At 27.9% G+C, this 27757-nt stretch overlaps 2 protein-coding genes, 2 long non-coding RNA genes and 1 pseudogene across 18 annotated transcripts in view; 1 reads left to right on the top strand and 4 right to left on the bottom strand.

Moving 5' to 3' along the window:
- LOC149886602 (uncharacterized) lies at window positions 1-27597 on the top strand. 12 transcript variants are annotated; one of them, XR_016453273.1, is made up of 9 exons: window positions 18157-18230; window positions 18878-18923; window positions 20170-20212; window positions 20422-20511; window positions 22098-22167; window positions 22505-22556; window positions 23289-23356; window positions 27042-27090; window positions 27168-27301. It is a non-coding gene; the product is annotated as an uncharacterized LOC149886602 (long non-coding RNA). The 12 variants fall into 12 exon arrangements; XR_016453274.1 differs by lacking the exon at window positions 22505-22556 and adding an exon at window positions 26745-26787 and having other exon boundaries at window positions 22098-22290; XR_016453270.1 differs by having other exon boundaries at window positions 22098-22290.
- Window positions 1239-3395, bottom strand: LOC149886605 (uncharacterized; annotated as a pseudogene). Its single transcript, XR_016453268.1, has 2 exons — window positions 1589-3395; window positions 1239-1363 (listed from the first exon to the last, which is right to left on the bottom strand). The product of XR_016453268.1 is annotated as an uncharacterized LOC149886605 (transcript).
- Window positions 10589-27757, bottom strand: part of LOC149886599 (uncharacterized) — a 29223-nt gene continuing 12054 nt past the window's right edge. The window contains exons 2-5 of one of the 3 annotated variants that reach the window (XR_016453282.1): window positions 11835-12255; window positions 11673-11789; window positions 11400-11485; window positions 10589-11306 (exon numbers count right to left, since the gene is read on the bottom strand). This is a non-coding gene — a long non-coding RNA (uncharacterized LOC149886599). Of the gene's footprint in view, window positions 11307-11399; window positions 11486-11672; window positions 12256-27757 lie in introns of all 3 variants that reach the window. The other 2 variants (XR_016453283.1, XR_016453281.1) reach the window with 2 other exon arrangements.
- LOC149886604 (uncharacterized) lies at window positions 18033-23013 on the bottom strand. Its single transcript, XM_090090154.1, has 6 exons — window positions 22089-23013; window positions 19962-20504; window positions 19677-19814; window positions 19177-19236; window positions 18508-18594; window positions 18033-18172 (listed from the first exon to the last, which is right to left on the bottom strand). Exons 1-6 carry the CDS (start codon window positions 23011-23013, stop codon window positions 18033-18035), a joined length of 1893 nt encoding a protein of 630 aa, XP_089946280.1.
- LOC149886603 (uncharacterized) lies at window positions 23041-27586 on the bottom strand. The gene is made up of 15 exons (XM_090090155.1): window positions 27037-27586; window positions 26895-26933; window positions 26587-26631; window positions 26383-26436; window positions 26005-26101; window positions 25729-25894; window positions 25441-25633; window positions 25289-25327; window positions 24677-24826; window positions 24158-24220; window positions 23934-23999; window positions 23805-23849; window positions 23515-23586; window positions 23275-23331; window positions 23041-23169 (listed from the first exon to the last, which is right to left on the bottom strand). The coding sequence occupies exons 1-15, from the start codon at window positions 27523-27525 to the stop codon at window positions 23041-23043; spliced, it is 1704 nt and encodes a 567-aa protein (XP_089946281.1). The 5' UTR covers window positions 27526-27586.

Here is a 27757-nt window from a genome sequence, read left to right as displayed (position 1 = left end):
TATTCCGGTAACATGAAATACTGAAATAGGCTTTCAAATAGCTATGTATCAAAATGCTACTAAATTAAACTTACATATTGCAAAGACTACATACAACTCTTATGAGGAAATAAAAACAAAGGTTTGTGATTTTATATGTATTAAGGATTTGAGAAAAAATCTTATTAACACTAGCTATCAGTTCTTTGTCTTTTTTAAACTCTTTTACTTGATCTTTTCTTACAGAATCTGTAGTTTCTTTTTGTAAACTGTTATAAAAAATATTAATGACAATTCGAGATCCATATTTATTTCCCCATTCTTGGTGTTTCTCGCATGTAAAATCAACACTGCAATAATAAATCTTAAAAATTTGTTCTGCAAAACTTTTAATTGATAAAGAATAACTGCAATATTTGATTAGAATAGGAGAAATAATATCTAAAATACTAAAAAGATGACAAATAAAATCAGACAAGGATTGACTTGGACATATAAATCCACCTCTGGATAACATTTTCAGATATTCATTATTAAGAACATATTGGTCTGTAGAAACCATTTTTTGTCCACAAGATAGAAATTTAAATCTTTTTTTCAATTTTTAGCAATGTAGCCTGCTATAAAAACAGCAACTTCCATGCTATCTTCAGAAAGCTGACACTCTTATATCTCTGAAGACAACAATATCTTGCATAATGTTTTTTAAAGTAGAGTATTCAAATGTTTGATAAATACTTTCATCCCAGAAATTAATATCTTTAGAAGACTACTTACTGCCAAAATTTTTTCACTGTTGCAAACTTCTAAAAGACTTACAAAAAATCGACCACCGCTCATTTGTCTATACTAACTAAAGTGTAGCTCCAAAGGATCACTTTATAACCTGTAAGAAAGAACAAATGTATAGCTTTCTTTAAGCAAATCATCAATAAGAGATGCAGTTCCATGTAACGTTGTGATAAGAGCATGAGAAGTTTGTTTGGTTGAAGTAAAATAATCACATTTTGACCAAATTTCAATCCAATTTTCAATTTCTCTATAAAATTTGGGATTTTTTTCTCCTTTTACAGCAGCATTGTCGAGCTGATTGGATGTATTAAACATCTGCTTTGAATCAAGTGTGATAAATAACTCATGAAACAATGATAAAAATTGGGCTGCATCATTTCTTTCAGGAAAATAACTTAGTATCGCAGCTGTAGTTGTTTCATCAAGAATCGCTAATGCAAGGTTAACATCTTGTTTATTGTCTCCAGGATGAGTGACCTGATAATTAATTTTCCTCGCTTTTTTCAAGTTTCCATTTAACAATTGGTCTTTTTCATAAATTTTATGAAATAAATCCCGAGTAATAAAACCAACTGGAACTTCAACTTTGTCTCTGAAGAAATCAAACAAAAAAGAAAGAAAAAACAAATTTTTTTCGATTCAACAATTTATTCCTAACATTTTTTTATTAAACAGATTATATCATATAATAGATATGTTTTTAAAACTCCATTATAAGCTGGATGATAAATAGTTTTTCATCTCCAGTATAAAATTTATGTGACTCTGAAATAGCATTAACATTGGTAGAATGATTATCTGTAACAATAGCTCTTACTTTAAAACCTGATTGGTGCAATGAGGTAATGCACTCATCAATTTCTTTTTTCAACCATAGTCCTGTTGTGCAAACTTCAGGGGATGATCTCACAACATAAGGAATAGCTTTTTGAAGCCCTACAATCATAAAAACAACAACACCTTTATAAAGATTACTTTGTGAATCTTCACTAATATATTTCCCACTTTGATATTGGGCTGCTTTCTGCAGATACATTTCATCCACAAGAAGCACACAATCACTTGATACACAATCTTTTTGTAAAAAAACTGTTATAGCTTTATACGCATTTATATCACCACTTTGGATTTTTCTAAGCAAACTAAAAGATGGTAAAGGTAGTTGTTCTAACAATAACTTAAGACTGTGCTGAATAACAATAAGACTGTGCTGAAGTGTGACGTAAAGTTAGTGCATAGCGTATAATGGATGCAGAATATGGAGGTCTGCCTTGAGGAGAACAGTATCTAATTTCATTTAACTCTGTCAAAATTGAATTCATATCATTGGCTTTATTTCTAATATAGGCAGGAAATTTTTCTAACATACTACAGTTTGTTAGTTTGCAATTATGACCACTACGAAACCATTCAGGTAAAGAAATATGATAGCCTTTATATGACAATGAAACATAAAGATCTTTATTTACAGTTATTGACTCAAAAACAATTGGTATGCCTGATTTTTCATCAAAACATAGTTTATAATAAACAACACTATCTTGAATTTTTTTAAATGTAAAGCCTGGTGGAGAATGTTGTTCTGTCAAAGAATCAAGATTAATTATTTTATCAACACTTCGAAAATCTTCAAACTCATCTTTTCCTAAATATCTCAAAGTTGGTTTTTTTTGGGGCAACTTTAAAACCCTTAGAGTTGATAATCCACTTATTTCATCAGTTTGAATAGTTGGAACTGGAAGAAGATTCCATGTTAAGGTGCATCTTTTTCCGTAATTAATAAATTTTTCATCAAAATGATTAACACAAATAGATGAAAATTTTAATGGAACCCAATCTTTTCTATTAACAAAGTATATCCATCGTTCTCGCAAATCAAATTCTTCAGGAAAATGAAATGTTGACTTTTTTGGACCATTAGAGTAACTAGTTTTACAGTTTGTAATGACACATTTATTAACCATTTTATTACCAAAACAAATCAAAAAAGTGTAACATTTATTTTTAAATATAAAGTTCACTTACATTTGTTATTGGAATTATCTCCACTTAAATAACATCGCATAAAAAAGCAGTTCGACTATATACAGTAATGATAATAGACTGTCTGTGTGTCTATTTCATTATTCCACTCTCTTATGGAATATAATGAAACAGGCAATCAGTCAGAATGCATTAACATATTAATCAGTTCAGAATACATTACATATTAAATGACTATAAAAGCATAAACCAATGCATGCAAGCCAGCATTTATATAGTAATTGTTACAATATTATAATTCAATACTTTATTCAACACCTTTGTATAATATTCACTAGTAAATAAATTGTTGTTGTTGTTAATAAAACCTTTCAGACAAAAGTTAAAATTTAAAATAAGCCGTAAAAAAACTGGCCTCTTAATTTTTTCCGGAAATTGCAACAAATCAGGCCGTATAATTACTGTAGGCCATGCGCTGGTCAATCCTCCAGGTAAAATTTGAGACTTTTGTCCCAAGGATGAAAAGCTTTTTTGGAGAGAGTGCTAAAAAGTTGGATTTTTGTGAAGAAAAATCAGAATAACTTTTCGTCGCTCCATCTTGCGCGTTTACGGGGTCAAGCACGTTAACAAATTTGTGCGAATTTAAATCCAAGTCCGCCGTTCCCACCGAAGTTCTACCAGACGCATGCGTGTCCACATAATTTATTATGGCAGAGTCTGAGGATGAAGTGGGCTCGGCAAGATTTGAGAGTTTTTGTGACGTCATGTTTATGTCTGAGTAAATGATGCTTGAGTATGCCACTCGAGTGTCCACATACCCTTTTGTGGCGGCGTCATGAGAAATGGTGGGATCAGTGACGTTGAGCAAATTATGAGAATTTAAATCCAAGCCTCCCGTGATGGTGGTCGTCACGTCTGTTTTTATGCGCATACTCGAGCGACGTCTGCGTAATTTTTCGTGGCGGCGTCGTGAAGATTCGTCGGTTCGTTCAAACTAATCGCTTTGTGGAAATTTAAATCTAAGTCTGCTGTTCCCAATGAAGTTCCTCCTGACGAATGAGTGTCCACATAATTTTTCGTTCCCAATTCCGTTCTTCCAAATTTATCAATCATTTTTATATACATCCGATTTTAATTTTTTACCACAGGCTGTTGATAACATCTTGAAAGTCGTTTCCTTCATCCAATATTTTCAAGACGTAAAGACACAAGTGACCGCAGTAAGACGTGTCCCCAAACAGAATCCTTTCGCTGTTGTAAAAGCCTGGACTTTTTAAATATTCAACGAGCTCGACGAGAGGGCGTTGAGCGCAAGAGTCAAAGCTGTAATTTTTGTCACCCTTTTTGTACCAGCACACCCAATGAAATCCATTCGTGCTCGAGTCTTCCGTTTTGACAATGCCACATTCTTTTTTCCTTGGCATTTTTGGCCATTCATCTCTGACAAAAACGCCTCTAAAGTTTTTTATTTTTAGCTTTTTTACCGCCTTTATCAATTGAAAATTTGTCAAAGCCTCGTCAGGCAAAATAATTCCTTCCACATTGATCATTTTGAAATTCGAGTAAAAATTTAAAAATTCAAAGAATTTTCCGTTGATCCTTTGGATCTTAAAAATCACAAGTGATTTTCCGCGGATCTTTTGGGATCATTTATCACAAGTCATCATCAGATTCCACTTCCCCCAAATCCAAATCGTCACCCCTGATGCTTTGAAAAGAAGGCGCATTTTTTGTGATTACGACTTCTGGAAGTTTGACTTGAATGAACTAGATCTGCGAGCCGATAAAAGCACCTTCAATTTTCAAAGAGGCAATAGTGAAGCACTTTTGTCGAACGTATTCCAAAGGATTTTTTTTTTTAATGAGCATTTTGTTTTCCTCAATACACTTTGCTCCATCGTCTTTTGTTCTCTTTTTGTAAAACAAAGAAGTGATATTTTTTTCTTTTGTTAACAACTTTCCGAAAAATAGTGGAGACCCAGATCCTTTGTGCTTAAAAATGGACAAGACTTCAGTGATTATTTCTATTGTTCTCCCTCCTTTTTATAACAAAGGCGTCATTTTGATGACTTGCTCGCGAAGAAATTTTGACATTTTTTCAAGCACTTCGACAAACTTTTCTTCTTCTGCAGTCATGCTATTTTTTTCGATGAAACCGACAAAGAACATAGAATATCCCGTGAGTTTATTCGTTTCCAAACTGTGGCTTTCAAACACACCCAACGAGAAAAAATTGGGAGTTCTTAAAACGACAGGACCTTTTCCAGAGGAATAATTGTTTAACAGCAGAATTTTTTGATATTGAATTGGTTTTGTTACCGAATAAATATCTCCAACTGATAATTTGCTTTCGTCAAAATTTTCAATGGTGGTAAAATCCATTTTTTTATTAAGAAAAGAAAATTTTTTAGATTATTTTATGATCCGTGGAAAATTCTTTGATCCGATCAGTTCATGATATATTTTATTATATCCTTTTTTACTATGCCGCTTTTTTCAAAATTTATATTTCCACACTTTATTTTTAATTCAAAAGAACCACTTTCATATAGATGAATAATCGTAAAGTCCAAATCATTTTCAAAGTTTGGTAACGATAACTTTTGTACCAATCTGTATTTTTATATTCTTCTTGGTAACCTTCATCTTTAAGGTACTCTTTTATGAAAGGTTCAGTCAAAACCATTATTTTAACATGATTATTCTCCATTTTTTAATGGAAAAGAAAATTTTTTAGATCATTTTTGCAAACGGGTGATTTTTTTTATTGAGATTTTTGTCAAATTTTTCATACCATTCTTCAAATTCTTTTTCATATTCTTCTTCTTCCCTTTTAATGGAGAGTAATGGTCTAAAAAAGAAAACGTGTTTAATTTCACCATAATTGTGCTTAAAATTGCAAGAAACTTTGCAATCTGATATTGTTAATTTATCTGAGTTGAAATCATTTACAACTTTTTCAATTTTTTTCGTTAAATTGTCATAATCATTCATTTTATATAAAAAGAAAATTATTTAAATCCTTTGGATCCGTGGAAAGTCACTTGTAAATTTTTATATTATTTTTGCAAACGGATAAGTTCTTTATTATTCACCCACGAGTTGAATGAGACTGGATATCCGTGCCACTTGACCAATGATTTGTTCTTTTGTTTGCGAATCACTTTTTTAATTCTGAATATGTAATAAGTGCCTTGCACTTCTTCTCCATCGGCGTCGGTGATTTATATGTGGGAGGATCCGTTACTGAATTTTTGACAATGTGAAAACCTCTTCAGTCTATCTCGGTGTATACCCTTTTTCAAAATTGGCCTTCTTTTTATTAATCCTCACTTTGTCTCCCATGGCGATTTTGTGAGAATTTACTGACAATATTTCTGCCTTACCATATAAATTTAGCCATACCTTATTCTTTTCATCGCTGGCTTCAACTGGAGTCCTTTTAATGGAAGAGTGTTTTGTGTTGTTGTAGCTGCTCACCATTTCATCTAAAACATCAATGTATTTATTGGTGTTGTTGGCTGAAAAGTATTTAAACATTTTCTCTTTCATCGTTCTGTTCCATCGTTCGACGACGTAACTTTTTTCTTCGTTTTCAGAGGAATAAAATTGCACGCCTAGCTTTCACATGCTTGTAGTAAAATTCTTTTCCTTTGTCCAACCACATTTTAGAGTACCTTCTTTCTTCAAAGATTTTACTCAAAGCGTCAGCCACTTCATGACCCGTTTTGCTTTTTAAGGGTGTGATCCATCCATACTTTGAAAACAAATCAACCATCATTTTTTTTTTTTTACACTCAGACCGAATTTCGCTTTGGCGTTGATGACTGGAGTGATGATTTTTTTTTCGTTGATTTCTTTTTGAGTGGGGTTAGGTATGGAGTTCATTTCTTCAAGCATCATTTGATCTGCCACATTCCTGTTTTTTCGGTCGTTGAAATATTTGTAAGCGAGGTCGTGATGATACGCTATATTGTCCACCCTGTCGACAGGTTTGCTCCATTCCTGGTACATGTCGGTGGAAGTGAGTCTTTTATCCAAGTTTGTGCCTGGCCCTGCAAAGTTAATGCTAGGAATGTGCATTTCTCCAGGAAACTTTGCCCAAGGATGTTTGATTTTGCTTGACAATTTGTTAAGCGATTCTACCAAGTCTCCCCCTTTTATCGACGAAACAAGTTTGTTTTTTGTCGTTCCGCAAACATCTCAAGTTCCTTTGAGCATGCTTCTGTTGTTTTTACTTATATCATTTCTCAAATGGATTGTCTCAGTTTTTCTTTTGCATTTGACGCAGTACATTTTACATATAAAAATTTTTATTTTAAAAAATGGAAGTCATTGATTTATCATGAAATATTGGTAAGAGCAAAAGAAACAACAACAAACTTTTGCCTAGAAGCATAAGAGGAATCATTATCGGAAAGTCAGGCTGCGGAAAACGACTTTGCTGCTGAATTTGCTGCTGAGACCGGGATGGCTCGATTACAACAATTTCCAGGTGTTTGGAAAGTCACTTTTCCAACATGAATACAAAATACTCAAAAGCTCGTTCGAGAAAAAATTGCTAAAAGATTTTATCCTCAATTAGTTCAATATTCAAAGAAATATTGAAAAAATGAACGCGAGTCCTGAATCAGTCATTGAGGAGATTTGAAAACAATGGAGCGGAAAATCAGACATGGAATGCAAGTTTTTTGAAACAGCCGATAACGTGCCTGAACCTGAGGATCTTGACGCCGCAAAAAACAATTTAATGATCTTTGACGATTTGCAAATGAACAAACAAAAAAAGTGCGAAAAATATTACATCAGAGGAAAGCATTCCAACGTCGACTGCTTCTATTTGGCTCAAAATTATTTCATGCTCCCCAGACAAACCATCAGAGAAAATGCAAGTTTTATTTGCCTTTTTCCACAGGATTGGACGAACGTGGACCATATTTACCGACACCAAGTCGCCGTTGACATGAAAAAAAAGAGTTTAAAATGTTTTGCAAACATTGCTGGTCTCAACCTTACGGATTTGTCGTCATCGATTAGTCCTCAAAAAAGAACTATGGAAAATATCGAAGCGGATTTGATGATTTTTATCTTCCAAACTCATGACTTTTTTTAATTTCCCATATAAAAACATGTCGGGATTTTATTTACTTGCAAAATCGAAAAAAGAGACATCCACAATAGGAAACACTTCAATCAAAACATACTTTGAAAGACCCATCGAGTTGGATTTGAACAAAAAGTATGAAATGGCGCTTGTGGGGCTCGAGACGTATCGCAGTTACACAAATGTCAACTCTAAAAATAATGCTTTTAGGTACAGTCCAAACGCTGGTACAAATAGTTAAACCATTTACATTGAAGAAGGAGCTTTAGATCTAAATCAGCTCAACATTTATCTTCAAAATGCACAAACTTTATAATATGAAGTTTCAAGTGATAAGTATGAAGTAAAGTTGGCGGTCCAACGTTCTTTACAAAAATCGTTAAACAGCCTCAATCAATACTACCTAATACTTCAGGGTCATCAAAGTTATCCTTAATATTTTCATTTCTTTTAAAATGGAAGGCTCTAATCCAATTTCTGAAAAATTAAGATTCTCCCAAGAGTATTTCTAGCCTTATTCTCAATGTTCTAGAATTGAGTCCATATTCGTTTTAGTATTGAAATTTCGACTTGGAACAAGTTATGCAATAGTGTAATTCTACCCTAAAGTTCTTAGTTCTAAGCATGTGTCAATATTCGTTTTAAAATTCAAATTTCGGATTAGATTAAGATTCTCTTAAGGGTACTTCTAGTCTTACTCTCTAAGTTTTAACCTAGTGTCAATATTCGTTTTAATATTGACATTTTAAATCGGATCAAGTTCTAGTTCAGTGTATTTCTAGCCTGATTCTCCTAGTTCTAACTTGATTCCAATATTCGTTTTAATATTAACTTATCTAAATGTATTTCTAGCCTGATTCTCTTTGTTCTAGCCTAGTGTCATTATTCGTTTTACTATTGACCTTTCTCAGAGTATTTTTAGCCTGATTTTCCTATTTTTAGCCTAGTGTCAATATTCGTTTTAATATTGACATTTCTCCGTGTATTTCTAGCCCGATTCTCTTAGTTCTAGCCTAGTGTCAATATTCGTTTTAATATTGAGTTATCTAAGTGTATTTCTAGCCTAATTCTCTTAGTTCTAGCCTAGAGTCAGTATTCGTTTAAATATTAATCTTTCTCAATTTATTTCTCGCCTAAATCTCTTAGTTTTAATATTCGTTATTTTATATAGATACTTAACATTTTTGATTTGATTAAGTATCTGCTCAGATTATTTTCTAGCCGTATTCTCGTAGCTCTATCTGAATAGCAATGTCCGTTTTAACTAATAATACATAAAACTTCTATGCTTGTATTCTTATTTGAAACGCTGGATTAACCGATCAAGAGGACAAAAAACTCAATTTCCCGGAAAAAGAATAAAAATTCGAATTTGCGGCATTACCCTCGCAACGAAAACGTTAGACAGATTTAAGAATGCTTTTTTCACATTCCACTAAGCTATGCATACTTACTTACAATTAAGATTTTAGTCATAACGAACATGTCTATTTGATATAGGCGAGTACTATATTTGTAAATTCTAATTTACTAAATGCTTGCGGTGAAATGGACTGTATTTGAATTTCTATACCGGCCATATTAACGTCGAAGAACTATATATATATATATATATATATATATATATATATATATATATATATATATATATATATATATATATATATATATATATATATATATATATATATATATATAAAGTTTAACGGCTTTAACTGAGTTACGTATTAATGCTAGCGATTAGGAGGCGACTAGTTAGAGAAAAGAAAAAACATTTGTGCTTTGGTCCAGTTTATTAGTGTAGTGGTTAAAGTGACCTTCTCTTCAGAGTCATGATTTTATCACCATGGTGTTTCAAAGAGACTATAGCGCTAAGTCCCATGACTTACATCACCATCTAGGTCCACTACTATGCTAAAACGAGCACGTGCTCCAATTTTGTAAAGCACTAGTAATTTGTAAATAAGTACCGTTCAGATTATTTAAGAGAGGAGACTAGCTGTCTCTTTGGTAATATTATAAAAAATAAGTATTCTTACCGTTTTAAATGGACTCGAGACTCGGATAAGGAAAAATAATAGTATTAACAGGTACGCGGCGTCTAAGCAGTTGGGCACTTTGTAGAAGAGAAAGTTTAGTTAGCGGCTTCAATTTTATACTGAGTGCGGTCCCTTGGGCTGGACTGAATTATTATTTTTACTTTCAGGAAACGAATTTCCGATGAATTAATATTTTAAACCTATTAGCTATTTTAGAGTTAATTCAAAGTTATTTGAACCAGACTTTTTGCGTTTTTTAATATTCTTAGAAATATCATATGCCTGCTATTTTAATCAATCCTAGAGTAAATTCTTTACTGTTGTGAGTTTTTATGTCTTATTTAAAACATAGCAAAAGCAATGCGCCGTAGGAATTAAAATAATTAAATCTTTATACCAATTATAATATAGGATATTTTATCATAGCTTACTCATTTACACGATTCCAGTGAGACATAGAAATAGTTCTCATAGTTTTAATTTTTTTTATTCAAAAGAAATATTAACTATGACAAACGAAAACAAAAAAACAAACAAATAAAAACACACTAAATTGAAGTTTACGAATAAATAGTGTTAACCTAAAGCTTACTTGTTGCATTATTGCATAAAAAGCTGATATTGTTGTATAATGGCCCTTTAAAATTTAAAACTTGATTGTCATGAACTTATTGGTTATAAAATAGCATAAAGTAGAAATTCTTTAATCATAATTATTAACTAATATAGCAAAATATGAACTTTTTATTAAAAATAGATTTAAGGATCAAATATAATTTTTAAAATAAAGCTTTTATCAATAACATAACATAATTTAATTACAAAATATTGTTAAAAATATTAATTATTATTAAAAAGTTATTAAAAATAAGTAAGTTAAAAAAAATAACCTAAAATAGTTAATAATATTTGTGATGCACCATTTATATTTGTGTATAACTTGCACTTTTTTGTTAAAAAAAATCTTTAAAATTTTGGGATGCGGGTAATGCAAAGGGCAATACAAGTTAAACTTGGTAACTAATGCTTTATTTGGATACCTTCATTTAACTTAGAAGTGACAAACTTTATATTAGGTGAGAAAAAAACAAAATTATCCTGGTATCCCTAAGATAGTTTTTTTCAATTAATCGTTTGCTAAAATTTGTTAAGCTAAATGGTTGCTATTGCCTACCGTGATAAATGTTAAATTTTTAAGTATGTCATTAAAAAAAATATATATCAGTTACAAATTTTTTTGAATGTTAAAAAACATCGCCTCAACTAAACATACATACAACTAAACTCTACCCATATACACAATAGATGTTTAAACTAAACCAATTGTTAACAAACTAGGTTTTAGGTTTTAACGCTGCTGTTCTTAGTACATGTTTCACACTTCAATTCCAGCAACGTGTTGTCAATTCCTAAAGATAAATATAACATAAAATACTATAAAGAAAATATGGAACCTAAATGATATAAATAGTATGAAGTGAAAATAAAATTTTACTAACTACCTTTAAGAAATATTGTTGTTTCTAATTCTTTATTTACAAATTGATAATAGAAATTCTTTTATTTTATTTATTTCTGATAGCATTTTCTAAAGATAAAGTTCAATGCAACAACTGAATACTATCTTTAATAAAAATGCGTAACAAAAGATAATCTTATCTGATAACTGAAAGGTTCTATTATTTCCATATACTTCAAAACCTGTCAGGAACAAAATAAAAAATAGGTCTCTAACTTAAATAACAATAAATAAAAACAAGAATAAATAAGCACACCAAATGAAATGAAAATAACAATATCAGAATTTCAATTTGATACCACATGCCTCGTGTCTAAAGTAGTAAATTCTAAACAATTATAAAGAAAGCATACATAAACTTATTGTACCTAATCTAAATAAATATCCCCACCAAAAGAAATGCAAATCAAAATCTAACATAAATAAATATCCCCACCAAAAGAAATGCAAATAAAATTTTTAATTTTACAACTAATTTAAACTTACAGAGTGATATTGAATGCTATGTGTCTAAAGTAGCAAATTATAAGAATATAAACAAGCTAATTGTGTAACTAACCATTTATTTTATACTAAAACTGTGTAACTATAAAAAAACTGGCAAACTAAACTTATTGCAATAAACCTTATATCTACAATGTGAATGTGATTTAAATATCCTGTAAACAAAAAACATTGTTAACAACTCATTTTTTACAATAATTGTCTGATGTAACTGACAAATTTATTTTTAAAAAAATACAATAACAAGGAACATAACTTTAACACTTGAGCATGATTAAACCGTTGTAAGCTGATGCCCATGTTAGTCCTTAACTTGCTTAAACTACATATTAAAGCTAAAAATATGTAAGATAATAATAAAATATTCAAAATTATAGCACATCTATATACTTTTTTATCATAATAAGATTATAAAAAAAACAATTCGAAACTTCATTATTTTTTATGTAAAGCACTTCAATATACTGACAAATAAAACTCTAACAAACAAGATTTAAAAAATTATTTTTCAAAAGAATATCTTTTTATTTTTTATATTTAATATTTAATGTATATATATATATATATATATATATATATATATATATATATATATATATATATATATATATATATATATATATATATATATATATATATATATATATATATATATATATATATATATACAGAGCCGGCTCGTAGCGTGTGCGAAGTGTGCGAAACACACAGGCGCAGCATTAAAAAGGCGCAAAATTAAAATTTTGCTTAGAAACAAAATATATTGATCTTTCAAGATCTATAGCTAAAAATATCAAAGGTACTAAGTCCATTTTTGTGAAAACTGAGTTATGCCCCTTGTCTAATCCCAATCAGTTTTTTTTACTATGTTTTCTGCTAACCAATCAGACAAAAGTTTACATTTTATGTTTACTTCTGGACAAGATGGCCGACATTAATGCTGAAATCGGTCCCCGCCTTAAATTTCTATTGTCAGTTGTGAATGACATATCTGCACCTTATTTTCCAGATTTAAAAAAGATTTTCTTGAATGTTTTTATAAAAAATATACAAATCTCTTTTTTAGTCTATTATTTATATAATTATTTTTACACATTGTTTGTTTTGGTTATTTTTTGTGCGTAATTATTTTTTGTTAGTAATATTAGATCTAGCTAGTAAAATTGCATGCAATTACAACTGCCTATTTTGATGCAGATAGTGCGGTTTCAGATTATAATGCATTGCATAATGAGTTGTTTTTTGCATATTTTTTAAAGTTCAAATAATCAAATTTAAAAAAATGATTGTTATTATTTTATTATAAAAAATAGAAGGTATTATAAAGGCATAAAATTTTAAAGAACTTGCATTAAACCAAATGAAAAATAAATAAAAAACCCAAGCAAAAGGATTAAGACTGTTAGACTGTTAGATAAAATTTTAAGTATTATAAAAAAGGCTAAGTATTTTTCGATTATTGTAGATTGTACACCAGATAATAGTCACAAAGAGCAAATGTCTATTATTATACGTTACGTTAACATTCCAAAACAATTGGATAACCAGGTTATCAGTGTCACAATTCAAGAAAGTTTTATAGGATTCATAAATGTATTAGATACTACTGGATTAGGACTTACTGAAGAAATTTTGAATTCATTGGAATCAAATAATTAATCTGTCATGGATATTCGTGGACAAGGATATGATAATGGATCCAATATGAAAGGTAAAAAAATTGGTGTACAGAAGCGTATAAAAGATATAAATTCACGAGCCTTTTATATTCCTTGTGTCTGTCACTCCTTGAACTTGGTTGTTGCGGATGCAGTCCAAGGATGTTTAGAACTTATGAGGTTTTTTTCACAAATTCAAGCTTTGTATAATTTTTTCTCTGCAACTACAAAGCGTTGGCAAATTTTTGAATCAAAATGTTGCAAATTAACAGTAAAGTCATTAAGTACTACCAGATGGGAAAGTCATGTGAATGCTGTTCGTGCTCTAAAATTGGGATTAAAAGAAATTTATTGTGCATTGAAAGAAGTTGTCAACATTGAAAAAGATTCTATTACTAGATTAACTGCTGAATCACTTGCATCAAAATTAAACAGTTTTGAATTCATATGTGGTGTTGTGGTTTGGCACGATGTATTAACTGAAATTAATTGTACTAGCAAACTATTACAATGTCAAACTGTAGACGTGAAGACTGCTGCAAATGCATTAAAGAAAACTATCGATTTTTTTGTTACTAAACACACTGAAGATTCTTACAAAATATATATTTCAAAAGCCAAAATTCTAACTAATGATGCAAACTTGACCAATGAATTCAGTTCTATTTCACGTGAAAGAGCAAGAAAAAGAAAAAGGTTTTTTGATGATGAACCTTTTGAAGAAGATGGTGATATACAACCAAACCAAAAATTCAAAAAGCAGTTTTTTGATATTCTCTTTAAAATAGCTAAAGAATCAATAAATGAACGATTTGAAAGCTTTTCAAGTACAATAGAACCGTTCGAGTTTTTGTATAATATCAAAGAAATTGATAAAATAGGAGAAGAAGGCTTAATTAATAAATGCAGATTACTGGAAAAAGTATTGACTCATGGTGATTCAAAAGATTTGTATTCAGAGGATTTGTTTCTGGAACTTAATTTGTTATCACGGAAATTAGATGGGAAAAAATCACTGGAATCTGTGCTTAAATGGATATATGATAGTCAGCTTGAAGAACTGTTTCCTAATGTTTGTATTTCCTTACGAATATTATTAACACTACCGGTAACAGTGAGTACAGGGGAACGTAGTTTTTCCAAATTAAAATTAATAAAAAATTATTTACGATCAACAATGGGCCAGGAACGTTTAAATGGTTTATCAATAATTTCCATTGAAAACAAAATTGCTGAATCTGTGGATATTGATACTTTAAGATTAAATTTTGCAAAATCTAAAGTTAGACGTGTTCCGTTTAGTAACTAAAAATATGTTTAAAATCAAAAAATTTCTTAAGAAAGTTATTGTATTTGTAGTATGCATTGTTTTATGATTTAAAAAAAGTGACATTTTTTGCGAACGAGCTCGGAATTTAAATCTAAAAGGCGCCTAATTTATTCTCGCACACATATAATATTTTTCACGAGCCGGCTCTGTATATATATATATATATATATATATATATATATATATATATATATATATATATATATATATATATATATATATATATATATATATATATATATATGATATATGATATATGGTATATATATACTTCTAAGAGCGCTATTAGGTCTACATGGTAAAAAAACCGCGTTAAGGGCGACACTGTGTTTTAGCTAAAATATTCATTAAATTTTAATTTTGGCCTATTTACGTCTTTGATTATAGCTTTTATGTAAACTTGATATAAAAAAAAAGTTTTAATAATATTTTCTAAAAACTTCGTGTAGCCCTTAATTTTTCTGATTTTTTTATGTAGACCTTAATAAAAAATATCTTTAAAAGCTATACTAGGACTACACGTATATAAAAGTTCATTTTAATGCGTCCCATGTTTCCGACTGCAAAACAACTTCCTTTATAAAATTAATTAATAAGAATTAATGAAACCGCATTTTTTTGATTTCTTTTGTTTGTTTGTTTGGTTATCAAAAGAATTACTAAATAAAAAAAAAATAGATAAATAAATACACGGAATTGTCTGATTATGTTCATGTTGTCTCTTGGTCGATATTTTTTGCAAAAAAAAAAAAAGTAAAAAAATGTTATACGACTCATTATTTATAAACCTTTATAACTTTTATACACTTTATTTATACTGTTTGGAATAAATTAATTTTTTTTTTAAAGTTTGAAAACAGTTCTGCAAACAGTAAATGGACGTCAATAAACACGAAGCCGTAAGTAGCTTATTTTTTTCTTAAATTGCTTGAATGTTCATCATACGAGAAAAAAATTGTCTCGAAAGTATTTCTGAAAGTTATATCTTTACTCGATTAAAATTGAATATCTTTATAATATCTTAATCAGCTTTATTTATTTATTTATTTATTTAGGCAACATGTAAAAAGTAAAAAGTAAAAAAAAAATTTTTGATGTTAGGAAAGGATAGCATTTAAGATGATCATTGAAATAAATGATGATGAAAAGAAGAAGAGAAAGAAAAAAATTAAAACAATAAATAGTTAATAGCTTTCAAAATTTGAATACGTGCTCACTTTACCCTAGTTGTGGAATTAAACGGTGGTGTAGATTATGGCTGTTAGTGCTGTAGTCTCTTCGAAACCCCACTGTGACACAATTATGGGCCTGAGGACATATATTTATTACAAAGCACAGATGTTTTTCTTTTTCCCCATCTCATCCCCTACAATTTATTATTAGCATAAAATTTAGTGTAAAAAAAATTTTTGTGTATATTATTTCGTAAGTGTTGTCTAGTCTTCTTTGTTAGCAGTAATACAGTGAAGGAAGTTTTTGTTTGGAAAATGCGTATATATTTAAAATAACAACAACTTATCCTGAAGTTCGCGTGGCATAGTGGATGGTTCTAATACTGATCAAACCGCGTTTAAGGTTCGAATTAAATCTTAAACGCGGTTTGATCAGTATTAGAACCATAGAAACCATTTTGTAAACCTGCGTTATACAAAAATGTTTCTTTAGGGTTATTTAAATTTTAAATTCTTTTAACCGCGCTCATCAAACTTTAGTACGTGTTAACATTGTAAAAAGACAAGCATATATAAAACAATCCGGTGTTTTGTTGTGTATGTTTGTCAACTATGCATAACAATTAAACTTATTCATCTCCGTGAGTCTAGACATCTCCCCAAAAACATTTTTACTATTTCTAATCTTAAAACTTATTTTATTTCTTCCGAGAGGCAGCTACTCCTCAGTCTCAACTAGTATATGCAAATACAAAGGAAATAGAATTTCTGATATTATGAAATGATGTTTAAGAAAATCATAGGATAATGACGATAAGAGGTAAAAGAGAAAGAAAACAGTTTACTGCAATAATTAAAAAATGTTTAAACACAATTTGGGATGTTTTTAAAAATGAGCAAATAGCTTATGTTGCAGTCAGTTTTAGTTTTCTTTTAAATGTTGTTTAAATTCTGGCATGTTTGAAAAAATGTAAAAATTATCACCAACATGCAAAATTTTACTTTTAAATAGATAAAGTTCGCTTCTAATCTTAAATTTAAATTTAATAAAGAAATATTTTCACTCAAAGCACGATTTCCTAATTAGAAAATTATTTTACGGATAGATGTGTAAAGTTAAAAAAGTTGCACTAAGTTTTATAACTTAGGTCAATTAATGAATTATTATGATATTACATTTGAATTTTACTTTGTGTCACAAGTCATGAAAGATTACCAAGTAATGAAAAAAGGAGCCACTATCAAAAGATTAATAGAAAAAGTTTAAAGCGACCATGTAAAAAAACAATAGCATGTCAGCTTTCTTTTTTGAATCTTGATCAAAAATTTTTATTTTGTCATTTTGAAAGAAATTTAAGCCAATTTGCAAAACACTTTGTTTGTATAAGCCTACATAAATTTGAAATCGTTTGACTTAGAAATTAAAAATTAGAAGAACAAGTTTTTATTTGAGGAAAAAGGTACGTGGCACGAAAAAAAAAACTTGAATATGAAAATTAAGTTTTATATGAGCCCGACTTTTAATATCTAACGAATTTTAAAATCCGCCACCAGATTTGTAGGCTTTTTGTAACAACTTTTATGCTTCAAAAACATCTTTCCCTATTACAAGAAAACGACCTCTCCGTTCAAATATTTAAAAAATTTCGGTTGCCGTGAAATAAAAAACAAAGTACTTTGAGAACTTTTATAATAAATTCAACAGCATTACAAGGAAAGAAATTAGCACGATGCGATAATCTTTGACGCGCTTTTGTTTGTTAGCAGTTCAAGTTAATACACATATTTTCCAATTCTGATTATTTGCTGCTGTAGCATTAATTAAAGCATCTGTTAGACAAAGGCAAAGTGTTAAAGCAAATCTAGGTGACTAAACTCAAATACAAGCAAGTAATTCATTTTTAGGATCCCTAATAGAATCAAAAATCGCAAGAAAGGAAAAATAACTATGATTATAAAATGTTAATATCTTTTAAACGTTCTTTCTTTTTATTTAAACTTTTCATTCGTTCATTTGTAAGTTTGGTTCGAGCTGTTTTATATGGAATTTCCTTCAAAAACTCTTCCAAAAACTCAAGCAACTCTTGTTTACCTAAAAAAAAAAAATAAGTTAGAGATCTTCTTTGCTAGCACATCCAAATGAAAAAACAGTTAGTGTTCTAAATCTTTTTTTTTTCATGATGTAGTTTGAAATATTGCCTTTTTATATCTCTTATTTGTTTGTTTTATATTTTTTATTAGTTAAGCAGAAATTAAGATTATCAATAATTATTTATAAATGTATATCTATAATTTATATAGAACTATGGTTTTAAAATATTTATTTGTTATTTTTTATGCTCATGATTATGTTTCAGATTGTAAAACATAATCAAAAGCATAGTTCTTAGCGTAAAAGATTTCATATTTTTTAAAAATGGAGATTACTTGGCATTTTGTTGTCATCAATGCAACTTTGAAATTTGTCCAGCAGTATTTTTTCATCTCTTTGCACCCAAACATGATACTCTCTTTCTAAAAAATAAAATGAAAAAAATGATAATAATAATTAGAGCATATTTGTGCAAAATAAAAAAGAAATATTTTTCAAAAAAAAGATACACACATATATATATGTATTTATACTCTACACCACTATCATGTTTACATAATACTTGTGTAGAGTATATATATAACTATTAGGAGAAGTTTAGTCATGTTAAATCTGGTTTATTTGTTATGACTTTTTTTAAATGTTTAATATATTTTAATTTTTTCATTTATTCTGTATGTTTTGTTTTTGTTTTTTTTATTTTAGCAAATAAAAATGTGATGAATAACACTGGAGCGCCATGTGTCTTGAGGTATTTCTCTTTTATTTCAGTCATTTGTTTTTTTGTTTTGTTTTGTTTGTTTAATCTTTAAAAAGCTTTAAAATATTTGTTTTTTTTCTAAGCCAATAATTGTTGGCTGCCAAATTTTATGGAAACATTATTTATTATAAATATGATTCTCTAGTTTACAGATAATTTTATTTATATCTCAGAAACATTCAAACAGTTAACCATTTCAAAAAAACTAATTAAAAATTATATTTGTTACTAAATAATTAGATACCTGCCAAATCTTTTTGTGGTTCTTCCACTTTTTGTCTCTTTTTGTTTCTTTTCACAATTTCTAAGAGAACAAATGATACAAGTTACAAAAAACCATACTTTTCAACAATACTAAAATCTGACAGTCAAATTAAGAACAGTGTTTAAAATTTTGAATGTAGATCATTCAGTTACACTGAGGTAATTTTTGACCTTTTACATGATTTCAAAAGGTAGCTAAAATTTAAATAAGAATGCGAAACTTTTGAAACAAAGTACTTTTATTTATTAAATGCTGAATTAAATGAAAAAGTTTTAGCCAAAATATAAGATAAAATTTATGGGATATTATGGAAACTAAAGTAAAAACAGTAAATTTAGAAACATTAGAACAGCTCTTAAATGTTTAAATTTCTGCATAAGTTTGGACTTTTTGTGCAAATTTATGCAAAAAGACTTTTTCTTATATTATTAGGAAAACATAAAATACTTTACCACAAATTTAACAAAAACTGTAACTACCTTTTTGACTTTCAGCTGATGAATCTGCATAAGCTTTATCTATGTCATTTTTAGGTTCAACATCAGCTTTGTTAGATACAAGATTAATAGTTTGAGGGAAACTTGAGCTCTCATTAAGTGTCTTGGAACAACTTCCATCTTTTTAAGAAAATAAAATCAAAAAGATATAAGTTAAAAATTTTTTTTTTTTCTAGTTTTTTCTAAGAGCTGAGCTTAAGTGCTCTTTTTCCTACATGAAACATCTGTATGATAAATTCTCAAATTATAATAAAAAGTTAAACCTACTTGAGTCAAAATTAAGGAGATGTCTTCCAACTTTAGTTATCTCCATCAAGGCAAGTGGTACTTGGTAGGTGTTTTCATTTATTTCTTTTGAATGGCCCATATGCTTAAAAAATACTGCTCTATCCTTTTCAGGTAAATCAAGGGCAGAAAATAATGTACTCACTCTATGTCGATTTGTAGTGGCTTTCAAGTTTTCTGGTTTTTTTAGATTTAATTTTTGAATGACACTATGAACAGCATTCCAACCAGATGTATGTCCTTCAGAATTTCTTGTACATGCAAATAAAAACTTATTTCCTTCTGATATATTTACCTCTCTTCTTATATCGCTATTAGCTATAATTTTTAATGCTGGAAGGGTATCTGGAGGAATAAGAACAGGAACTAGATGATTGTTTCCATTTCCAGACATAAAAGTTATTTTTAAAGTTTCAACTAGCTTTTGATCAATCTCATCTAGATCAAGCAAGCGTTGTTTGTCTATCCATGTGTTTTCAATAGCTTGTTGGTATTCATCAAGATGAAGCCTGGCTGGTTCACCACCTTATATGTAAAATGCAAATATAAAATTTAAAGTTTGTTTTATATAACTACTTTTATATAAAAAAAAAAGCTTCAAAATTTTAATTTCTTCTACTTGGATTATCCTTTTATTTGTTTTTCTAATATATATCACATTTTGTATATATAAACACTAAATATAATATTAAGACATTTGAATAAGGACAATAATGATAATAATAGAAGTAATAATGATGATAATAATAATAGTAATGATAATAATAATAATAATAATAATAATAATAATAATAATAATAATAATAATAATAATAATAATAATAATAATAATAATAATAATAATAATAATAATAATAATGATAATAATAATAATAATAATAATAATAATAATAATAATAATAATAATAATAAAAATAATAAAAATAATAGTAATAATAATAATAATAATAATAATAATAATAATAATAATAATAATAATAATAATAATAATAATAATAATAACAAAAATAATAATAATAATAATACTAATAATAATAATAATAATAATAATAATAATAATAATAATAATAATAATAATAATAATAATAATAATAATAATAATAATAATAATAATAATAATAATAATAATAATAATAATAATAATAATAATGATAATAATAATAATAATAATAATAATAATAATAATAATAATAATAATGATAATAATAATAATAATAATAGTAATAATAGTAATAATAAAGATAATAATAATAGTAGTAATAATAAATAGTAATATTAAAAATAATATTATTAAATAAAATATATAAAGTTATAATGATATTATTAAATAAAATAAATTAAAAGATAAATAATAATAATAATTATTATTATTACTATTACTGTTATTATTATTATAAAAGAAAAAAAAAAAAAAGATATTTATTGACACTTAGCCTTTATATTTTTACCATATATTTATAATAATGATCTACCATTTCATATGTTTATTCTACTAGGTTTGTTTAGTTTACCAATATAATTAATTATTTGTATTATTTAAATCTGTTAATATTCTATTCAAAGAACAATTTTACTTTAATCAAAGAAAAATCTCAAATACTGTTTTATGAGGATTCTTGTTTTATTTTTTTTTTATTTTTTATTTTTTTAGCAGAAACTATTGATTTATTAATCATGTGTTATAATTCTTGACCTTGTTATATCACTTAAAAAGTAGGCATAGATTTTAAAAAAAGATCTTGTATACAATTAACATAAAAAATGAAGTAAACAGACTTTAAAGCCACAAAGTTTGTGAGAACAACAAGCTTTTATGTCAATCTCATAAATATTAGTTGAAAACCTTTATGTTTTACAAAATATCTTTTATAGTAAAAAACCACAAGGTTATCTTGCTAAATTAATACTATTTAAAATTACATTAACATCAGTTACAAGCTCTAATTTTTTTTTTCTTAAGCTTAGATAAAATTGTATTTGTAATTATAAAAAACTAAGATTATGCAAGTTATATGGAAGTAGTTCATCCTGAAATGATATGATGTTAATAGCTGATATTATTTTAGAATTTGTTAAATAGTATAAAAAACAATAGTTGTAATTCCATACCTCTTCTAGCATTTAGCAATGTAAGTCTTGCACATGCGCAATCCCGAAGCTCAACAAAACATTCAGAGTCAAACCATTGGTAGGAATCTTTTGCTAAATCTGCCATTTTTGTAATTACAAAATTGCGAAAAGCAATCACATCTTCTTCAACTGGAAGTTCAGATGGTTTACGGGATTTTACGTTTTTGTTTTTATTTAGTTGGTAAGTGGCATCTCCAAAGATAAAGTCCTCCCACATTTCTAAAACACTAACAAACTTGTCAGTTTCACTAGCATCATTGTCATTTGCTTCTGATAAATATAATGCTTTAAGAACTTTTACAGCACGTTTTATTAAATAAAATAAATTTTGTTTTAAACCAGCTTTGATGCCTGAATCTGCCTTTTTTGTAAAAATATCTATTGCTTCTCTTAAGGCAAAGAAGTTAGAGCGCAAAAACATACTACTAGAATCTTTACTTTGTGTTGGTAAGTTTTTGAAGTGTAAAAATAGGTTGTAAAGATGTGCCAATTGTCTCATGGCGTTTCTGACAGAGCTTCTTGCTTCCATAACTTTATCAAGTTTCCTCTTTTCTTTATCATAAAAGACTGAACCAATTTTAAGAATTGTTATGTCTTTTAGGCAAATCTGACCAATTTTATCTGTTCGAAAATGTGATAAAATGTTTTTTTTAAATTCATCACTTAATCTTGCTTCTTCAGGTAATCTTAGAAGCCCCACTGGAACAGGAAGAACTTTTTGACATGAGTGTTTTTGACACGACTTCACATGATTGTGCCAGAATCGTTTTGAAACAAACACAAGGCATTGACTGCAATAACTAACTTCTTTATATTTTTGAGCCTCTCGTTCTCTTTCATATTTTGGTTCCGCTTTTCCAGCTTCAGCTACATTGACTTCCAAAATCCCTTTTCTTTTAAACATTCCAAAAGCTTCATCTCTTTCTTTCTTTCATTTAATTGATGATGCAACTTCAACTTCTGGATGACTTTTGTGCATAAGCTTTATGTGTCTTGTTAAATATGATGTAAACTTTTTACAAAAAATGCAAAATCGATGTGGCTTCTTTTTTCTTACATTCTAAAGTTTAGAATTTTAAATTTCAATTTCTGAAAATTTTGGGATTTAACTTTATTCAGATTGATTTATAAATTGTGTAAAAAAAAATGTATTTTTCAAAGGTACCTTAACTTTTTTAGGCATTTCTTCATCAGGCAATGTTGGTTGGCTGTTTTGACCTACCTAGAATATTTAACAATAGTATGAAGTAAGAGATGTTTTCTTTTTTAATAGTTTTTCTTGATTTTATTTCATATAATGCTAAGAAAGATTTATTATGTTTAGTATAAAATCAGTGTTTTTCTTAGTTTTTAAAATGTTAAGTATTTAAAATATTTTTTATTAAAAAGTCAGCTTAATTTTTACCTGAGATTTGTCTGTCACATCATCTATCATAAAAGTGCTTAAAGCTATTTTGGCATTTTTAATATCAGATATCTGCAAAGAAATGTGATTAAGATATTTGCTACATTAATCAAAAATAAATCAAACAGCAATAAACTTAACTTGATTTTGATCACTTTAAACATGGAAAAGTTATTCATAATCAAATAACATTTAAAAAATTAAATTAAATAACACATTTTGTGTATTTAAAAAAACATTTTGTGTATTTAAAATTGTTTTCAGCTTAACAAATAAAATAATAAATTTACCTCTAAAACTAAGTTGTAGTTAAGAGCTTCAAAATCAATGTCATCCTAAAAAATCATTAGCATTTTGTTTAAATCAAATCATATCATAAATGCGAAGTGGTAGTAAATTAAAGTTAAAACTTCACATACCTCACTGGAATCTGATCTTGATGTGCTTTCATTTTCTAGAGTATCAATTCTTTCTTCATCACAGGACTTTAAATTAAATTTTTAAAAATCTATATCATTTGTTGCACATAAAATATTTCCATTAAAGTTTGAAATGCTGAATATTTTTGCTCTCAAATGATCAATTAGTTTTAATCAATCTTCAAATATTAAAAAGCATGAATTTGTTTACAAAAGCAGTATACCTGTGGAGTTTGGGGTAAAGACTCTTTTTCACTTTGATGTTCTTGGGTGATTGATGAAAAAATCTATTGTAAATAAAATAAAAAGATGTTTCTTTTTTCTTTTTTTTTTTTTTTGATAATTGATAAAGTCACTAGCCAAAACCAATGATGAAAAAAGTATAATAACAATTGAAAAAGAAATAGAATTAACAGAATTAAAGTAGAAATCTAGTCAAATATCTTTTGAATTTTCATTATGAGATTGAGTTTGCTTATAAATACTAGGTTTTAAAAAATATTACTCCCTATATTTAAAATATCCTTACTTTATTAAGAATATTTTTAGGGTTAGAGTACATCAGATGAACCTTTAAGATTAAATACAAGAAGTAATATAATTAAAATAATGAATCTGTTATAAGTAAGTTGCAAAACATGTGAAGGAAGTTTTTTTTTTTTGCCAAAAAAATTTTGCTTTTAAATAATAATATCATGTATGTTTGTTATATATTCATTTAGTCTTTTTTTAGAAATATTTACTTGAATATTGTCTTTTTCATCACAATCTGTAGCTGCCAATTTTGTGACTTTATTAAACTGTACATCACTTCTGACTTCTTTGTCTTTATCTAACTGTGCACTTTTCTCAACTGGTCCTATGCCATTTTTCGGTCTTTGTAATTTTTCAATCTAAATGTTTGTTGTTTTTTTTTTCAATAAAAAAAAAATGATCAATTTTCTCATATAAAATAAACACTTTTTGATTATACTTTTTTAGTAACAAGAGTGAATATAACATGAATATAAAAAAAATTTCAAAAATATCTTGTTTTTTTAAATTGACTTTGAGATAACAAGAAAATAATGCTTCAAAATCAAAAATTAACTTTAGAACTAAAAAAATCAGTAAATTGTTCTCAAAAATAAATCTTTCTCACTTAAGTTATTATTCATCCTTGTGAAGAAAAAAAAAAGTGTAATTTAAGATAGCCCTAAAAACAGAACGGCTCTAACAATGTGAAAATGATTTTAGAGGTAGGGTGCAGCAAACTTTGTTTATTACAAAACAATTTATTTGGGTATTATTAAATAGTTGTGCACACAGTTATTATCTTATAAAGTGTGGATAAAATTTTTAAAAGGTTTTTTTACCTTTGATATTCTTTTTTGCTCTGTCTTCATTTGAAATTCCTGAGTTAAAAAAAGGTTTTTTAGTAACATTTTAAGTAAATCACCAGGGAATGCAAATAATTGGCAAAATATAAAAATAAGTAGTTAAAACTTGAGAAGAAAATAAAAAAAACCTCAGCATGCCACTTTAGATTATCAACTCCATAAAAGTAGAGAATTTCATCACCAACACAAATGTCTTTCAAAGCAAATAAACATAAATGAGGAACATCACAATGCAAAATCTTTTTCATGTATGCATTTGCAAAGTATTTTGAGTCATTAACATAGCGTCCTAAGTATTCATTGTATGGAGTTGCATCAATGCTAAATAAAAATTTTTGTTTTAAAAGAATATCAATATAAATAAAGAAAACATTATAAAATTTAGATGAATTTTAGAATAAAATTTAGTTTAGTACCAGTATTCAATATTTTTGTGTAAAAAGTCATAAACATAACTGCCAGCATTTGTTTCTTCGTATAACTTTTCTTTATTTTCCAGTGTGCTTTTTGCAACGAAATCCCCCCTATATTCTACTATGAATTCTCCTTTTTTTAAGCTTTTGCATGCAAACACTCCAAAACCTATACAAGTAAAACCATATTTGATATCTGTTATGTAATATTTCATTCTGATATTTTTTTTTTTACATTAGAAATTTTGTAGAAATATATTTTCTGACAAGTTTTCTGACCTTTTGTTTGGTTAATAAATTCTCTTTTTAAATAACTTGGATCTTCCTTTAATGAAATATAGTGCTTTGCTTCCTTAATTGGAGAAAGTCGTTTTCTCTAAAATTATAATTTTTAATCACTGAGTTTCTCCTAAAAAATTGGCTTGCTATTTACAATATAAAAACATAGGACAGTCAAAATGTTGTTTTTTTTTCCCTCTGGATTTATATGAATAAAATTCTGCAGCAAAAGTAAATTTTAATATAAAGTTTATTATAATTATTATAATATATATTTTAATTATTATAAATATTATAATGATAATTACTAAAGTCTAAGTTATATAAATGCTCTTTGTTGTTATCATTGTTGAGTTAGTAACCTAATGGGTTTGTTACCTGACTTTTATTTACTATCTTCTCTTCATGATATGGCTGAATGCTACTTGATACCTATAATTGTATTTTTGAAATAGTTAGGAAGAAAGTTGTGTGCTATTGAAGGGTTATTTTCAGAACTACTTCTTTAAAAGTGAATTACTCAAAAGTCTGTAGAAGTTGCAAGTTTTCTTGCTTGCATGTTCTATTTAAAAAAAAACAAACCTGCAATGTTGATGTATTTATGTCACATGCTTGAATTGGTGCACCCTAATTTAATATAAGTATTTATAATGAACTGTGTTAAATAACATTTGGAATATTGTACTACTCTTGTTACTCTCACATTGCATGAAATAAATTTTCAGAAGTTTTATTTTTAGCCTAGTATAAAGGTGGGCGTGGTAATCAATTTTTAATGAATAGGTATGTGAGGATGCATATTAAAAAAACAACTTTTGAATTAAATAAATTACAAGTTTGCAATAAAAATGTTTGTTATTGCTATAGCTAAAACATGAAAGGTCACCTACCATGACAGATGTTATTATACTTGACACTGTTTCTCTCCACTAAAAAAATGTTGTTAATGAGCTTGTTATATATATCTTTAGTATATTTTTATATCTAAATTTCAAAGTGAAAGTGAAATTAAAGCTTTTCTTTTTTTATTACCTTAGATATGGTTGGTCTAGCCGTTGGATTGTCTTGCCATGTAGTCTCGATCAGGTTAGTAACTATAACCACATTAATTGTATTTTCCGTATATAAACCGGTAATGTGGCTTCTGTTTGGTCGTTTTCCAGATTTGATTGCATCAAGCAAAAGTATATCTTTAAACAATGGTATAACACCATGCCATGCTGTGGAAAAACTGCTAAAAAGCTCGAATGCAGTTATTGCAAGAGCGTACATATCGGATTTTTTGTTTGGAGATTCCACCTCACAATTACACAGTTCAGGACTTGTGTAGGCAAGGGTCATTCCTTGATTGTTGGGCTTCGTCTTATTACATGTAACTGTTGCTTTTATATCAACAAAGTCATCAAAGTCGCTGACTTTTAAAGTTACATTGTACTGATGCCCTGTCACTAAAATGTTTGAAAGCTTGATATCTCTATGAACTATATTGTGTTCGTGCAAATATTCAATTCCTTCTGACATTTGTAAAAGAAAATCTAATCTTTGTTGAAATAAAAAAATTTTCTCTTCATTTAGGAGATCAATGAGCTGAGACAGATTATTGACTTCCATCTGTTCAATATTAGTGGCGCATAATTCAAAAAACAAAGCGGTTGGCCTTACAGAATAACCTAGAAAGTTTACAACATTTTTATGTTGTAGTTTTTTTAATTTTGTTGCAATTAGCATTGTTTTTCTTTGAGAAAACTGGGTT

The sequence above is a fragment of the Hydra viridissima genome, unplaced genomic scaffold (assembly GCF_058129835.1).
Source record: "Hydra viridissima isolate aposymbiotic clone 2 unplaced genomic scaffold, HvirCarnegie_v1 scaffold_6, whole genome shotgun sequence".
Taxonomy (NCBI): Eukaryota; Metazoa; Cnidaria; class Hydrozoa; order Anthoathecata; family Hydridae; genus Hydra; species Hydra viridissima.
This window is presented reverse-complemented; position numbering and strand designations above follow the sequence as displayed.